Genomic DNA, 17,486 nt, shown 5'->3' with positions numbered 1-17,486 from the left:
TGCAAAGGTTGCTTGCCCTAGGCTTGTCCTTCTCTCTATCCCTGAGTCCCTGTGTTTGGACTCCTCTCTACACAGCAACAAGTTGGGGGATTCTCTTAAACCCACCAGCAACTGTTCAACCTGGCACGTGGGCAGGAAACCTCCAGATTAAAATCTGATAACCTGGAAGGGATTGTCAGATCCAACCCCGTCATTTCAGATGAGGAAGCTGAAGACCAGCGAGAGGAAGAAAATTCTCCTGTTAAAGCACACTGGATGAAGACGTGCTCCACTCCCAACCTCCAGAAAAAAGTCACTGATAGAGTGGCCTCCACTCTTCACCAGTTTTGCCTTTGTATATGATATTTTCTTTTCTGAGAGGGTTGAGAATCCCCATGCAGTGCTCTTTCTGGCAAGGGCATCATACTTTGCAGATTTTACCTTTATTATCATGGAAAACTTGACAGTCACGGGGTTCTGTTCCTCTTCTTTTGGACTTGGAAACAAAAGAACCTCACTGGGGAGGAGTTCTTGAGGACAGGAGTGTAAGTGGGGGTGAAGGGAGCGAAACCCTGGGCTCCCAGGGGAAGAAGAGTGGGTCTTCAGTTGCCTGTAAGAGGCCTCTTGCCCCTCCCCTGCCTCATAAGGAATCTGAAACATTTAAACCCCGGAGGCTGACTCAATAAGAGTCATTTGCATAATATTTTAGGGTGATTTAGCCATGCGCAGCTACATGTGGCTGATTTAGCTATGCTGGGCTTGGTGGTAATAAGAATAGCCCTGGTTCTGACAGACACATCCTACATGTCTCTGTCCAATGACCCCAACCCTTGCTTGGGCACTTAAACTGCTTGTCAAACTTGGACCAATCACCTTACTGTGTGCCAGTGTCATGCTAAGCACCAGGAATTTGAACATGAATCCAACCTGTGGCCCCTTGGAGAGTCAGGTCTGAGACTTGGAAGTAGGTGTCTATTTGGTGGGGATCACCCAGAGATCAGCCCATGGGTGTCCCTAATTTGGACAAAGAACCCCCCAAACTGGACCCATCTTGGTGTGCCTGCCTGCATGACCTATTTTTTAAGCTGCAAACAGCTAGCATTACCTGTTCTCAACATCTGGCATTACCTACCTGCTTAGTCACCTTCCCTCAGGCTTCAAACAGCTGTAGGGCCCCACCTCCTATCCATCTAGGGTCCCTCCCTCCCATTTTTCTTCCTGAAAGGATCTGGAGACACCAGCTCCACAAGTCCTGGTGTCTTTAAAAGGATCAGCTTGAGGAATAAGGCTCATTTGAGAGCCGTGACATTCATCTGACTCTAGTGAAAGTACAACAGCCACTCCCTTTTTGGCCTCCAACTGGGCACCATGAGGGCCTGCATCCCCCTGGTATTGGCCGTGCTGTGCGGCCTGGCCTGGGCTGGTAAGTCACTATCTGGCGGGCATGGAATTGCTGGCGGGGCGGGATCTTGCCTAAAGAAGCAGAGAATTGGGGAACTTGGTAGAGGGCAGGGCTGTGGGACAAGGGAGGGTGAGCTCTGTCCTAAACCCGCAGAACTCTTTTGGGTTGTCCTTATCTGAGGGTGCAGGTGTTGTTCCTGGAATGGACTGGACTATGTGGAGAGAGTTGCAGGGCTGATGGTCTGACTTCATAGAAGTCCCTTCTTGACACCTTGGAGGATCAGCTCCGAACATCCCTTAGTCCAGCCTGACTTTTCATCTCCGCAAGATTTTGTTGTCTGGGGCCACTGTGTGGTATAAAGCTAGGGCTGGGTTCCATGGGGTCTAGTGGCCTGGCTGCCCTTGGTCACTCCTTCCACTGCCCGGTGACAGGTGAGGTTGTCTAGGGTGTGATCTTACTTTGTGTAGGGCCTTAGGAGGTGGGCAGGCTTAGGAGGAAACTGGAAGGATCCTTAACCAGGAGGTGGGCCACGTCCTATCTGGGGCTCTACAGGGGTCAGAGGAATGGATCTCTGTTGCAGTGTTAGGGGAATCAAAGAATAGAGAAGGGACCTGGCCCACAGTTATAAGAGGTCCAGGGGATGGGACTGGCAGAGGAACAGGACCATGTTCCTGTTTAATAACTGTGCAAAATGCTGGTGCTGATGTGTTACTTGGTAGCTAGTGGGTGGGTGGGAAGGACTGCCAAGGGAGGGGCTGAGCTGAGGAGTGTGGGGAGAATCCTCCTCTGCCCACAGGAGAAACAATCCTTCCACTGGGTCACTCCTGTATGGGACTGTGGAAAGGATTAAATGAGATAATGTATGAGAAGCACCTGGTGCAAAGTGAGATCTCAGTGAATTGGAAATTCGCTATGATTATGACTATAAATATTCTTGGGACAAACTTCCACTTGGGGTCATTTCCAATGGGGTTGTGGAAAGGAGACCCCTAATGGGATTTTTAAATGGAAAACCCTTGGAAGAAGAAGTTGTACCTCCCAACTGTGGATGAGATAGTGCACCTTACCAGGAACCAGCTCTGCCTGGGCCCTACTGGTGGAGAGGGAGTGGGGAGCATGAGGGTGGGCCTGGGAGCCACCGGCCTCAGCCCTGTTGGTGGGGAGGAAGGTGGAACCTGGGGGGGGGCCAGCAGGCTTGGCATATCCCAGCCTTAGGGAAGGAGAGCAACTCTGGACATTTGGTACCTGGGGGGACATCCCTGAGGGCAGAGGTAGCAGTAGCTTTAGAAGTACAGGTGGAGCTCTTGCTGCTGGGTCGGAGGGCAGTATGTGCTTCGTCTGTGGGATGGATGGGAAGTGAGGTCAAGTGTGTGAGGCCTCCTGTGGTGGCAGGGAAGAGGCTCTGCACTTGTTGATACTATCCCAACATCTCAGAACTGAGAGGCAAGAATATGAATCACACGGGGAATCATTGACAGCCTCAGGTTCTCCTTTATGAGCTAGATATCTGTGGAGAACCTTGGTTAATTTTTTTGGTTGTGAATGGAGGCAGGAAGCTAGTCCAAGGGGTGAGGCTTCTTGGTTGACTAGGTCTCCATGGAAACAGCATCCGGGGCCTTCTGACAGGTACAGACATGTAGAATGTCCCAGTCATCAGAGGGACTGAGCGCCAGTGTACAGGGACATTGTGTCCACCCAGGCTTGGGACCAAGCTTTCTTGATGGCCAGTATGGATAGGGAGTGGCTGTTCTGGCATATTGAAGTCTTAGAAAGTGCAGAGAAATTGATCATTTCATAGGGAACGGAGGAAGAATCTGAACCCAAGAGAGGAAAGGCTCAAATGAAGAGAGGCAGAGAGTCAGAGAGGTAAGGCAGAGGAACAAGAGGCACAGGTTACTAGAGCAGTGATTCAGGCACCTGGCTTGGGGAGCAAGGCTTACTCAGAGTATTGGTGTCAATGGTGCAGTGTAGGGGTGCTGGAGTGAGTTAGGGTGACTAGTTACTCATCAAAGTGTCCCCAGAACATCACAGCAAAGTGCCTGTGAGGAAAAGTTCCTCCCACCCCTGCCCTCCACTGTCAAATCCCAAGGTCACCTTGAAGCAGACCAAGTGCACAGAGAAATGTGAGAAAGTGCTGGCATGGGGCTCTTGCTGGAGACAAAGTTTTTGAGCAGAGATGAAAAAGCCCACTCAGCTTGGGCCGGCGGGGGTGCGCTCCTGCACGTCCAGCTGACTGCTCGCTTGCAACCCTTCTCAACTGGTGCCAGCTGCTGGAATGAAGTGAATTCTTTCCCTGGACTCTGCTGATTTGGCCCATTAAAAACATTGCCCTGATTTGCCTGAATTCTCTCCCTCTGGATTCTGGGTGTACTGCCAGGCTGACTGAGTAGGGAGCTGATGGGCTGAAAATTTCTCCTTAAGATCTTCGCATTCAGGCTCCAAGGGAGCATCATTTAACATTCAAGAGGAGTTCCTGTGGGCTTGAAGGAACAAGTGGCCTTGGGCCTGGTCTCTTTTGGGAACTGGAAACCTGCCTTCCTGGCCACCTTGGAGGCCGGACAATGCGAAGTTGTCTGAAGACCTGGGTTAACCTTGACCCGATGCCTCTCTGATGTAAAGAATACAGACCTGTAGTGATGAAGTCAGCCAGGAAATCAGCAACACAGACGTGCTGACAACCCAGCCCAAGGGATGGCCCTGTTGAAACCCTGGGAGAATGTCAGCTAGATTAAGTGTGTCAATAGGGCCACCACACAGGGAAGACTTCTCCACCTAGTCTGAACACTTGTCACTTGGAAGACGGGCAAGAAATATTGCCACCGTTTATTCACCTAATAAATACTTCTATAGTACTACTATGTGTCACTTGCTGTCCTAAGTGCTTTACACATAGTAACTCATTTAATTCTTATAAATATTCTATGAGATAGGCTCCATTATTATCCCACTTTTACAGATAAGAAAACCGAGGCACAGAAGTTTAAATAACTTGCCCAAGATCACATAGCTAGAAAGCAGTAGAACCAGAATTCCAGCCTCAAGCAATTTGGCGCCAGAGTCTAGGTTCTTAACCTCTCTGCTATGCTGTCCCTCATTAGACACAGTATCAACCCTAATCCCAGAATCCAATACTAGGGACTGGTAACTAAACCCAACCTCTAGTATTTGAGCTCTCACCCACTCCAGGCTTAAATTAAGATACTATACCTCTGTTGAATCATAACCAGAACCAAGCCCCCAAACAAAACAGAGATTATTCATCTTTTCTCATCCTGACACATTCCTCAACCCCGAATGTTATCTTAAGTCTATTCCTGTTCCTTACCCGAATATCAATACAAAATTGTTAATTTATCAACTAATTTAACTCAAGCCCAAATCCTAACTGTAGTTCTTAACCTAACTAACCCCAACCCTGGTCCAAATTAGGTTTCAGTTTCCTCACTGATACAAATTCTGATGCCGATGGTAACTCTGACTCTGATCTTGACATTCTCTGTAACCCACAGTATGACCTCTGAACCCAGTGTTTGTGAAATCCAAACCTCAGGAACCTCAAATCGAACAAAGACTCTTATCACCCTTAAAGCCCAGAGTGGACAGTGGGTTTCCACTGTTCCTTCAAAATGTCTTGTCTTACGTCCCTTGCGACCAAAACCTTGCTTCTGCAAACCATTTGGCTGCAGTGGGGGATGTGGTCTGTGGTTACACAATAGAATGCTAGGCCAGAGCCCAATTCTCACCCGTACCCACCTCATTCCCCACCCTGAGCATAAATTAATCTGAATGTACTCCAAAGATGGGAAAGAACAGAAAGATGTGACACAGGGGGAAAGAGGGTACAGAGAAGACAGATGAAGGGGAGAGAAGAGCAAAGAAGCAAAGAACATAACAGGGATGGGATAAGAGCCAGGGGAAGGTCAGAGGGCAGGGGACATCCCTGGGGCAGCATCGACATGATAGGTGAAGGGGGCCTATGGGCTACACCCAGTTCACAGACCTATTTCTTTGGTGTGCTTAAAGTTTTACATGGTTGGAAAATTTCACACCAAAATGAAGATTTATCTTGAAAAGAAAAAATGGGAGGCTCTGGCAACACTGAGCCCACATCCCAACATGGCAACAATCAGCTGGAGCTGAGCATCAGCTGCGAATTTCAGATGGAGCATTGCTCTCAAGTTTGTCACGGTCTCCATTTCTTCCTACTGCCTCAGACCCTGCTTCTTTACTTGTTTATTTTGTTCTGGGCCTATTTGGGTTTGTGATCCTGGTCTCTTTGATGAGCCTTGAAATATTTGGTGGGTGTTGGGTGGTGGGGAGGAGGCTTACGCTGTGCACGGGAGGCTGTGGATGTACTTCTCCCTTGCAAAGAGTAATGCCCTTCCCTGCCAGGTACACTCCTGTCCTGATCTGTGAACCCTCCTGTGGGAGGCACCTTGGGGAGGAGAACAGGGTCTCCACAGAGCTGAGTTTGTGACCTTTACTGCCTATAGGAAAAATGGAATCCTGTGCATCTCGATGTAATGAGAAATTTAACCGGGACGCTGCCTGCCAGTGTGACCGCCGGTGTCTCCGGCATGGGAACTGCTGCGAAGACTACGAACATCTGTGTACTGGTAAGCCTCCTTTTGAGACAAAGGCACGTCCAGCCTGTCTAAGGGGCCATTGGCCTGGGTGTCCAGCAGGCCAGAGCAGCGTTCAGAGCTGACAGGGGCTCTAAAGGTCTGGACAGAAAGCACCGAGAGACAGAGGCAGGGTCAAGACTTTGGCTACCACTTTTCTCAGGTTTTCTAGGATGCCTCCAACTTAAAATACAGTAGATGTCATTTACCTAGAATTCTGTCTGAACTACTAGTATTAACAATATCTTGAAAGTTTAAGTACCAAATTCTAAAAAAGAGTAAAATGATAAAAATAATATTTTAGTATGTATGACATTACTAATTGCTATTCAACACTTTAAATCACAAAAAATGAAAAAATGGTAGCAAACTCTCACAACTCGTGTACCACCAGGGAGACTGCATGGTGTCATCACAATGACGGACATGATTCATACCACTCTTCCTCTAGTGAAGGGACCACATGGCACAACATCTCCATACCGTCATTTCCAGCCTACCAATTAGAACAGGACACGCACCACCTTTAACTGCATTGTTTTAAATGAATACTTGAAAAAAATAATGTATGAATAATCAAATTGTTTAGGTGCTTCCAATGTTGTCAAATCCCAGATTAACGCTCTTCTGCTTTGTGACATCATTACCTAACGTGGCTTCAGTGAGCATGTTTTCAAAACTGGGAGTCAGAGTGCATGGATTGCCAGCACTTAGAACACAGCCTGACACATAGTAAGTGATCAGAAGATGTTTGCTGACTGAAGAATAACCTGACTGGTAGTTCTGATGGTAATAACTTTCCAGCAAACTCACTAGTAGATTCTGAATCACTTTGTCATAGTATTGTTTGTTGGGTGTGTGGAGGGGACTGGGGGGGTATTATTCCACTGTGTGATGAGAGAGGAACTCAGAGTTCCCAGGAACATTTCTCCCTGCCACACCACCGCCAACCTCAGATCCACCCTTCTCTGCCCAGAGCTGAGCTACAATCACGCAGCTTGCAGGTGAAGGGAGTGGGGCAGCAATAGGAATGTGCTTTTCTGAACATGCCCTTTCCATAGACACAGTCTTTGTGGCCATTTCCAAGTGAGGCAAAGAAAGAAGGGATGTTGGAATCTCAGGAAACAGCTCTTATTCCTTGAGGCCCTGAGAATTTACCCTGAACTCTGATGAGAAGTTTTTCTAGGTACAGGATGTTCCTAAGTGAGGGCCTTGTCCTTAGGACAGCATCAAGGCTCTATCCATCTGTCAACTTTTGTTAAATCAGAGTTTTCATCACCAAAATCAGAGTTTTCAATCCAGATGTGTCACCTGGGGAAATTATTTTCCTTTTTTATAAGTTTTCTATAATGTGTCTTCCATTGGAAATATCTTCCATTTTCTGTTTTCATCCTCATTATTTGGTGCCCGTCCTTTGGACCCCAGCCCCTGGTCGGGATTTGCATCCAGTGCTCTTGCTTGTCCCCTGAGGCTGGGGGAGCAGAGAACTAGAAACCAAGCAGCAGGGGAATTCTCAGGTTATTGGTGACTTTATTTTTCTATCTACCTGCAGAGGACCACAAAGAGTCAGAGCCATTGCCACAGCCGGAGGAAGAGACAGAAGAGGCCCTCGCCAGCAGTGAGCCTGCCTCCCCAAAGGGGGGCCCTCAAGATAAAGCAGGAGGGACATGAGGGTGACAAGGAGGGGCGGCCATGGCAGTGGCACCAGGCACAGGCCTCAGCCAGATGAGAGAGGCTTGTTGGACTCTGGGAACCTGGGCAGGAAGAAGCCTGGGGGGGCTCAGCCAGCCTGGGGGGGCTATGGGAGGAGGGTAGCTAGGAAAGAGAGCCTGAGGCCTGGAGAGGGAAGTGGAAGAGATTTTATTTTTAGAATGGGAAGATTAGAAAAACAGTGTGCCAGAAAGCAAAGATCAGCATCAGAAAGGACTTCCTGACTGTGAAGGGTGTGCACGAATTAGCCTTGTTTGTTTTCCTTCCCTGGAGATCTTTGCTGGGCAGAGTCAAGAGAGCCAGGCTAGGGAGGGACGGCCTGCGGGGCGTTCAGAGCGACCTCTAGAGGTCAGCCCGGGACACACCTCCCCTCTCTTCTCAGACTTGTACTCGGCACCCACCTCCTGCCAGGGCCGCTGCTACGAAGCCTTCGACAAGCACCACCAATGTCACTGCAATGCCCGCTGCCAAGAGTTTGGGAACTGCTGCAAGGATTTCGAGAGCCTGTGTAGTGATCATGGTTAGTCTTCTGCTCCCTTAGCTAAGCTGCAGAGACAGAAGGACTCTAGAGCAGGTTCTCAATGTGTGGTCCCTGGACCAGCGGCAACAGCAATGTCTGAGAACTTGTTAGTAACGCAAACTCTGGGCCTACTTAATCAGGAACTCTGGAGGTGGGACTCGCTTTCCTGTTCTACCTGGGCCTCCAGGTGATTCTGATGCATGCCCAAATGTGAGACTCCTCCTAGGGGGAAGGGGCAGGGGGACATTCTGTGGGCAATGCCTGTGCTGATTTTACAGGTCCTTTAGGCTCTGGGCCCCTGTCTACCACTAGGGTGTCCAACTGTGGCTCCCCTCTGTCCATGCTGGCTTCTTGAAGGTGCCCAGGAGGGGATGCACACAATTTCCTGCCCGCCCCCCCTTCCCTCTGGCTCTGAGGCCACCCCTCTCCTAATTCCTCCCAGAGGGCTTCTCCCACAGCAGTGATGCCATAACCAAAGAGGAGATTCAGAGCATCTCTGAGAAGATCTACAGGGCAGACACCAACAAAGCCCAGAAGGAAGATATCATTCTCAATAGCCAAAACTGCATCTCCCCGTCAGAGACCAGAGACCAAAGGGATCGCTGCCCAAAGCCGTGAGTTCCTGCAGTTCCTCTTCCTACCCCCCAAATCTCACCCCATCCTTGCTTTTTTTGATGCCTTAGCTCTTTTATCCTCAAGTCAGGCAGGATCAAAGGGAGAGCAGAAAAAAAAATAGGTCCCCAGAGACAAAGCCATCTTGAGCGACTGTGGATATCCAGTTGGGAGGGTTTCTGTGATTGGCCAGGTTGAGGATAGAACAGCTCTTCCAAAACATGAGGTGGAAGAAAAGTGACCTGACTGTGGCTTTCAAGAGTACCCAAAGTGCCCCCTCGGCTCCTGAAGCCAGCCCTCGCCTGCCTGCCCCTGGCCTGTCTAGAAGTCTCTGGAGGGGTTGCTGCCCCATGTTTGGGGCTCTCAGTGGGGTTCCCCTCTGCCTTCCCCAGACTCTTCACTTATGTCAATGAGAAGCTGTTCTCCAAGCCCACCTATGCAGCCTTCATCAACCTCCTCAACAACTACCAGCGGGCGACAGGTCATGGAGAGCACTTCAGTGCCCAGGAGCTGGCCGAACAGGACACCTTCCTCAGAGAGATCATGAAGACGGCAGTCATGAAGGAGCTCTACAGCTTCCTCCATCACCAGAGTGAGTGGGCACCCCCAGGCCCCAGGGTGCATGAGTCTGTCTGAAGGGAGCCAGGCGGGTAGGGGAGGGGAAGGTTAGGAGGGCAGGTGAGGAGGAGGTGGCGACTCTGTGGAGGTCAGTGTACAACTGGGAGGGATGAGGGATGAGGCCAGGGGGAAGCCAAGGAGAGGTTAGGAGCCCAACCAGGAGCTGACACATCCTCTGGCTGGCTGGCTTGGAAATCACCCCACCTTTGACTTCATGTTAACTGCCTCATGCATGCCCACCCTTTGCTACAGTCTCAGGGTTCTCTGCTGGGCATGAGCCTCCCCTCACATCCCAACCTCACCCAGGGCACGTTTCAGCCACCTCTGCGATCCCGGAGTTAGCACCATGTTTCAGACAGGTAGAGTCACTGACTCTACTCCCTCCTCCTGCACTAAAGTCCAGGAATCGGGTTGGCTGAGTCCACCTTTTGGCTGGGGAAACAGCATCAGAAAATCAACAAAGGTTCAGAGAGGGAAGTCCTATCGGGAAGAGTTGTGGTTGGAAAGCCTCCAGATAGAGATACATTAGAGTCAGACCAAAAAAGATTTTGGCCGCAGGACTTCTTGGCATGGGGTTGTGTTTGTTAGTGTTCTGCAGATTCCTTTCCCAAACTCCAGGCAGCTGGGCTTTGTCTGAGGGATGGCTCTGTCTGGGTCTTCCCTCGTTGTCCCTGAGAGTGTCTTGGCTCAGAGCTGCTGACTCCCTTAAGAGTTTGTGACACTGGGCCGGGCGCAGTGGCGCAAGCCTGTAATCCCAGCACTTTGGGAGGCTGAGACGGGCGGATCACGAGGTCAGGAGATCGAGACCATCCTGGCTAACACTGTGAAACCCCGTCTCTACTAAAAAATACAAAAAACTAGCCGGGCGAGGTGACGGGCGCCTGTAGTCCCAGCTACTCGGGAGGCTGAGGCAGGAGAATGGCGTAAACCCGGGAGGCGGAGCTTGCAGCGAGCTGAGATCCGGCCACTGCACTCCAGTCCGGGCGACAGAGCAAGTGGTGACACTGTTTTTAGGTAAAGTGACAGTGACACAGGAGTGACTCTATGAAGAAGTTGCAATCCTGTGCTGCCCCCTGGCGTTCTCTTTGTAGTAAATACACAAGAGAATCTTGGAGGTCTAGACTGAGCAAGGGCTTTTCAAATGAGAGAAATGGAGGCCAGACAGGCTAGACTTATCTGAGGCCACAAACGAGTTGGAAGCAGAGCTGGGGCTGGAACTCAGGGTTCCGATGCCAAGGCCAGACTGTCCTGTTACTCACTCTCTCCTCGCCTCTCTCCTTGACCAAATCCCACTTATCCTTAAAGTTCTCTAATAGTTCATATCCTACCACATTTGTGAAGGCTGCACTGCCCCAGCTCACTCTGGCTATCGGCAGCTCTGCAGAGTTTGGAGTGTCGTCCACAATAGCCTTGGGTCAGAGAGACTTGGTTTAAATCTTGGCTCTGCCACTTGCTAGTGACTTGACCCTGGGCAATTTATTTGACCTCTCTGGGGCTTCCCTTTGACATGGGATTTTTGAGGATGATTGCTTATAAAGCACCCAGTAGAAAGCTTGGTACTCAGTCCGCGCTCAGTAAGGGTAGCTATTCAGTGTGTGAAGCCATTCTCTGTTATTTTATGTATATTTAGTCTTGTTTTCCAAATGTGTTTCAAGTCTTTGAAAGGAAGGAATATGTCTGGTATTCCTTTTGTATTCACCGTACAAAATTGTGGGCAGTGAACAGTCAATCTTTGATGGTTCCCTCATTGAAATCTCCAGCCCTGAACTTTCCCAAGGGCCTTTTCAACAACTCCACTTAGCTATCTAACTGATATTCACACAGAACTTAGTGTAGAAAGAATTTTTGGTTCCCATCTCTTCCTCCACACCTGCTCCTCTCTGGGTCTTCCCCATTTCATAAATGGCAACGTAACCCATCCGGTTGCTCAAGCCAAAAGCCTAGTAGTTAGATTTAATTGTCCTCTTTACCTCAAAGTTCCCTACTCCCATCTCCTCCATCAGTAATGTAATGTCCATCACTCCCACTTCAAAATATGTCCTGGGCCTGCTGCTTCTCTCTCCTCCTCCAGAGTTAATAACCACTATCTAAGCCCCATCAACTTCTTACGTGGACAAAGCATGAGCCTCAAAACTGGTCTCTCTCTGCTTCCACTCATACCACCCTATTGCCTTTTTAACATACACAGCCAGGGTGATCTTTTAAATGCTCCTATCATACAATTCCCCTGCTTAAAATCCTTCAGTGGCTCTGCACTACCAAGAAGCTATAGAGTTGTTAAAGAGATTGGTCTCTGGAGCTAGACTGAGAGGACTCAAGCGCTGTCTCCACCTTTCATTAACTGTGATCTTGCATGAGTTTCGTACTTTGTCTATCTCAGTTTCTTCATTTCTAAGTTGGGGATAATTAGTATCAACCTTATGTGAAGATTCAATGTGAGGATTCAGTGTTACATTGAAAGCACTTAAAATGGCACTAAATGGACAGAAAACAATTAGTAAATCTAAAATATTTTTTATTTTATTTCTATTTGCTTGAGATCTGACGTTCTTGCCATGGCTTGAAGGATCTGACCCCTGGCTGCTTCTCAAACCTCCTCTCCTACCACTCTCCCCTCCTGCTCCAGCCTCACTGACTTCTTTTGGTTCTTTGAACAGCAAACTCAAGTCTGTCTAGAGCCTTTGCTCTTGCAGTTCCCTCTACATAGAAGAATCTTCCCCCCAGTTCTTCTTTGTGTAGCCAGTTCCTTATCCTTCAGCTCTCTGATAAGTACTACCTTCTCACAGAGGCCTTTCTGTTCTTCCTTTCTAGAAGACTCCCCCCTGCCTCCTGCCCCCAATGTGCCAGCCCTTTCCCGTCATTACCGGCTACTCTGCTTCATAGCACCGATTTGAAATCATATTTCTTATTGTTTACTTGTTTATTATTTGACTCCTCCACTGGGATGTAATATAGATAGAGACTGTGTCCTCGCTATTCCCAGCTGAATCCTCAGCCTTTACATCTGGACCTGGCACAAAATAGGCATCCCATAGATAATCACTGAATAAACAGCTGAACACATTTGTTGATTGAACCCCCATGTTTCTTGATGTGTGTAACAAGTAGCTCTTCAGGTCTCTGTTTAGCGCTCCCAGGACCTGGCCCTGCCTCCCCTCTCCAAAACCCTCTGTGTTCCTCTCTGCAGATCGCTATGGCTCAAAACAAGAGTTCATTGATGACTTGAAGAACATGTGGTTTGGGCTCTATTCAAGAGGCAATGAAGAGGGGGACTCGAGTGGCTTTGAACATGTCTTCTCAGGTGGGAGCACTTTTCTTGGAAAGAAAGAGTCGGAGGGATGAAGAGGAATGGTTTTGCTCAGGAGCAGGGCAGCCCTGGGTATGGATTAATCAGCAGTCCAGCCAGCTAGCATGGAGGGACCCGTGCACTCTCCCCCAACCCAGATGGCTAGGGGAGGGGGGTGTCTGAGGAGCCGTTCTGAGAAAGTCTTTTCTGGAGTACCTAAGGGGGAAAGAAGACCAGATGCTGGGGCTCCCCAGGGGGCACATCTAGGTCAAGACACGTGTCTGGGAGCAAGTTTGCCTACCTCTGAACAGTCCTTTGCTTCCAGAGCCCGGCCAGCTGCTTCCCGAGAGGGCCATGGTCTGTTCCCCCCTGTTCTACCCCATAAAACTCCCACCAAGCCTGGCTTGCTGCTAGAGTAATGGCTGAGAGAGGTCATCAGGATCACCAGAAGGAAGCATTCTCCCAAGGGCTTGAGCCAGAAGGGGTGCCTTCCTGAGGTGAGAGATAGGACTGTGAGAGACTCTGGGGGCTCAGAGCAAGGGGCCAAGCAGCTAGAAGTCAGAGACTGGAGAAGGGGGAAGCCTTGGCATGGGGTGGAGAAAGGGGACTGAAGGAGAGGGTGGGGAAGGAGCCCAGGTTATCCATCTTGGACTCTTTATTATAGGTGAGGTCAAAAAAGGCAAGGTCACTGGCTTCCATAACTGGATCCGCTTCTACTTGGAGGAGAAGGAGGGTCTGGTTGACTATTACAGTCACATCTACGATGGTCCTGTGAGTACACAACCTGGAAAAGCCTTGTCAGCGCCCAGATGTCCTGCTCTCACTCTGCATTCCAGTCAGACTTGTCTCTCAGCCTGACACTCATGGGGCAACCCCAGGCAATTGTGACTATGACGTCCTCACCTGCTGGACAGCCAGTTTAGCCAGCCAGGACACTGGAATTCCCTTCCAAACAGTGAAGGCTTAACTGCAAGGGACAGGAGGCAGGAGGCACCATATTTGGGTGGGAGCCTGGAGCCTGGGGAGGATTCTCAGAGGGAAGAACAAATATATGCAATTACTCCCTGCCTCAGTTTCCTTAGAATGTGGCTGAAAATTTCATCCTGGCTAGTCTGAGCTAAACTTCATACACTTTATAAGACAGAAACCTTTGCTGCCCGGTACCAAGAAATAATTTGGGGGTAGTAAACTATCCTTCTCTTCCATGTGTGAGGGCCATTGGGAACAGTGATGTCCTTGTTACCCAGAGATGGATCCTATGGATAGTGATTTTGGCCTTCCTGGTAGATGTGCACTAGCAGCTCCAGGCAGAGGGTCTGGGTGGGCTCAGACAACTTAGCAAGGCAGACTGGCTCCTCTATTTAAAGAATCCAGTCTGCCTGGAAGGTTCACACAGGCCCCTAATGGACCCTCAACAAATACTGTCTGACTGTTGCCGTTGGGCACCTGTTCTACTCCACTCTGTGGTACTCACCAGACCCCCTTTTCTGCCCTTCCCTCCACAGTGGGATTCTTACCCCGACGTACTGGCAATGCAGTTCAACTGGGACGGCTACTATAAGGAAGTGGGCTCCGCTTTCATCGGCAGCAGCCCTGAGTTTGAGTTTGCACTCTACTCCCTGTGCTTCATCGCCAGGCCAGGCAAAGTGTAAGGACGGGGCCAGCCAGGCCTGGGGAGCAGGCTGGGGCTGCAGGCTGTCCTCAGCCAGCACAGAGTCAAGAGACCTGGACTCTGCCACAAAGAAGCTGACAGGGCTTGGACAAATCTGTGCTTTGGGCCTCAGTTCTCTTGCTTGAACAATTAAGTTTTTGGATTGGTTCGGTGGCTGCCAAACTTCATCTTAGCAGCAAAACTATCTCCCCTCATCCCCTCAAAGTGAAATCTTACATAGGACCTTAATATATGAAATAGAAATGGAGTTGTCCTGGGGCTCTCAGCCTCTTTCTCTCAGCGGCTACTGAGGGGAACCTAGAGCCCCAGAAAGTACCACTAGGAACCACGGGGCCTCATGTTCTCTAACATTCGGACACATTAAGTTCTTCCACTTCTGAAACCCTAAGCAAACATTTAATTTCTGAGGATTTCACCTCTAGAATCTGGGATTTTGGAATACTGCTCTGGAAAAGATGAGGAACAGCATTCTTTTTTTTTTTTTTTGAGACGGAGTCTTGCTGTGTTGCCCCGGCTGGAGTGCAGTGGCCGGATTTCAGCTCACTGCAAGCTCCGCCTCCCGGGTTTACGCCATTCTCCTGCCTCAGCCTCCGCAGTAGCTGGGACTACAGGCGCCCGCCACCTCGCCCGGCTAGTTTTTTGTATTTTTAGTAGAGACGGGGTTTCACCGTGTTAGTCAGGATGGTCTCGATCTCCTGACCTCGTGATCCGCCCGTCTCGGCTTCCCAAAGTGCTGGGATTACAGGCTTGAGCCACCGCGCCCGGCCGGAACAGCATTCTTTAAGAAGACAAGAAATAAGGCAAAGATTTTGAAATGGCTCCTTGCACATGGGGAGCTGGAGGCAGCTGCTGAAGAAAGCAGTGCCAGCTCTGTCTTTCAGGCTGTTTAAGCAGAATGGAGCCCTTCTGCTTAGGTTGGGCTTGATCCTTCCAGCCCAGGGAGAGGCAGGGTGAAGTGGGGAGCACCTCTGATTTCAGGATTTTTCCCCACAGGTGCCAGTTAAGCCTGGGAGGATATCCCTTAGCCGTCCGGACATATACCTGGGACAAGTCCACCTACGGGAATGGCAAGAAGTACATCGCCACAGCCTACATAGTGTCTTCTGCCTAATAGAACTTCGAGCCAGAAAGGGGTATGAGGGCTCTTGCAAGACTGAAGTGCTATCTTCTCCAGACTAGAGAGAAGAGGGAGAGGACTGGGAGGGATCACCAAATCTCAAAGCAATGAGAAGCATTCCTAAATCCCAAAGTGCCCACATGGGAAAGAGATAAAATGTACAAATTAGAAAAATTGGACAAACAGTCAAACCTTTATCCTCTAGAATTTTGGCAATGTAGACTAAGAAACAGAGTCCAGGCAGAGAAGGTAGGAGCCCTCCATAGCTCTCTGCCCTGATGTGTGGGGGAACTAGGAAGAAGTCCTTTGACCTCCCCAGGCCTCATGCTTCCCTTTAATGTAAAGGAAGGGGTTTCCCCACTTTCCTCTTTTCGGGGTTGGGGAAAGGGCAAACCCTGATATTTTTACTGCGATGGTGTTTTCAATTGTTCTTAGGAAGAGCAGCTGATAGAAATTCAAGATTACTATAATGGCTGTTATTATACACAGCTCTGTAAACTACAACTCAGCCCTGTGTTGCGATCCTCAAAGAAGTAAGGCCACAGTAATCAAGCAAGGGCCTTTGGTTTTTTCCCAGCGTTAGATCCTCTCAGAATAGAGTCGGGGAGAACTCCAATGCTGAATGGAGAAGGGTAATAGGTTGGTGCAGTGAATGGGCTGAGGGTGGGGTGGCCTCTGCATCAAGAAGTTTCCCACTTGTGGATGTTTAGTGCAGCCACAGACTTGTATTTTGATCCCCAATGTTTTTCTTGAAAGAGTTCTCCTCATAGGAAGAAGATTCAGCATCAGAAAAAGAAGGAACCCACAGCTTGGTGTCATTAACATAATTATTTTAAGGCTTATCCAGCAGGCATAATTTGAGTAACTCTAGGAGACCAGAGAGACTGTGGTTCCCTATTTTAACCTCAATTATGCATTTGTCCCCCAACCCCACTGAGAACTAAATGCTGTTCCACAGAGCCGGGTGTGAACTACGGTTTAGAAGGTTCAAGTTTCCAATTAAAGTCATGGAAGAAAACTTGAAATGAGTGTCTTCTTTGTATACGGCCTCCCTCCACTGTCTGTCTCCCTGCCTTTTCCCAGGAGCAGGGCTGGGAGTGATACTTTTGCTCTAGAGTCTTTTCAGAATGGCTTGAAGAATGCGGTATCTGGGTGAAGTCCCTGTTGACTCACTAAGTCTCTCTAGCCAAGAGGGGAGAGAATTCTGTAACATGAAGAGTGGAAGGAGCATTGCATACAGATAGTGAGGCGGAGGGTAAATGGAGATTGGTGGTCTCCATCCCCAATAACCAGTTCCCTTGATCACATACACAGGAGTATAAGGACATTTCTGGATGTAGCTTCTGTGGTTGCAGAGGTTGACTACACTGGGGGAAGAGGAGATGCTAAAGAGATACAGAAAAAGACTTCTTATCTGTAAACAGATTACTTAAGTCACAATGCTAGAAAATGGTCAGATATGAAGGGATACCTCTGGCAAGTTTATAGACTACAGATGGATGAAACAGGGCTGTGTCCTGCCCTTTCCCAGGGATGTTCACAGTCAACAGGCAAGACAGTGAGTCAGCAGAGCACAGGGGTAACAGGTACAGGCTCTGAAGTCATGTTGCCCAGGTACCTAGCCAGGCTCTGTTGCTTACTGGCCATATGAGCAAATTTCTTAATTATTCAGATTGTTTCCTCACCAGTCAAATGGGGATAATATTACCATTATTATGAGATAAGGAATGTGAAATAACATGCTAGTCTTTCTTATAGTAATAATTGTCTCACTTATGATACAGATTTAATGTTATACTGGGAGAGGCAATTTGCTATCCCTGCTATCAGCCTTAACCTTCACCTACTGGTGCCCAGTACTTGTGCTCTTCATAGGCCTCTTCAGAGGTCTTCCAGGTAGTCCAGTAGGAGATAGAAAGACAAAAATGTAGGAGAGAGCACTGTATTC

At 49.1% G+C, this 17,486-nt stretch overlaps 1 protein-coding gene across 3 annotated transcripts; it reads left to right on the top strand.

The window, feature by feature from the left end:
• Nucleotides 1-1,214: 1,214 nt before the first annotated feature.
• Nucleotides 1,215-16,047, top strand: ENDOU (endonuclease, poly(U) specific). 3 transcript variants are annotated; one of them, XM_023231220.1, is made up of 10 exons: nt 1,348-1,402; nt 5,875-5,997; nt 7,556-7,621; nt 8,096-8,233; nt 8,676-8,847; nt 9,238-9,437; nt 12,651-12,764; nt 13,414-13,520; nt 14,255-14,397; nt 15,415-15,577. In XM_023231220.1, the coding sequence occupies exons 1-10, from the start codon at nt 1,348-1,350 to the stop codon at nt 15,530-15,532; spliced, it is 1,236 nt and encodes a 411-aa protein (XP_023086988.1). In that variant the 3' UTR covers nt 15,533-15,577. The 3 variants fall into 3 exon arrangements, with proteins under 3 accessions (XP_023086989.1, XP_023086990.1, XP_023086988.1); XM_023231221.1 differs by lacking the exon at nt 5,875-5,997 and having other exon boundaries at nt 1,215-1,402; nt 15,415-16,047; XM_023231222.1 differs by lacking the exons at nt 5,875-5,997; nt 7,556-7,621 and having other exon boundaries at nt 1,227-1,402; nt 15,415-16,047.
• The last annotated feature ends 1,439 nt before the right edge of the window (nt 16,048-17,486 follow it).

The sequence above is a fragment of the Piliocolobus tephrosceles genome, chromosome 10 (assembly GCF_002776525.5).
Source record: "Piliocolobus tephrosceles isolate RC106 chromosome 10, ASM277652v3, whole genome shotgun sequence".
Lineage (NCBI taxonomy): Eukaryota > Metazoa > Chordata > Mammalia > Primates > Cercopithecidae > Piliocolobus > Piliocolobus tephrosceles.
This window is presented reverse-complemented; position numbering and strand designations above follow the sequence as displayed.

What these genes read in the sequence shown, in the direction of transcription:
- ENDOU (XM_023231220.1), top strand. Translation starts at nt 1,348, where the DNA reads ATGAGGGCCTGCATCCCCCTGGTATTGGCCGTGCTGTGCGGCCTGGCC. An exon ending in GAGCCTGTGTAGTGATCATG is followed by an intron (nt 8,234 to 8,675) that starts GTTAGTCTTCTG and finishes AATTCCTCCCAG; the next exon opens with AGGGCTTCTCCCACAGCAGT. An exon ending in AGGGATCGCTGCCCAAAGCC is followed by an intron (nt 8,848 to 9,237) that starts GTGAGTTCCTGC and finishes TGCCTTCCCCAG; the next exon opens with ACTCTTCACTTATGTCAATG.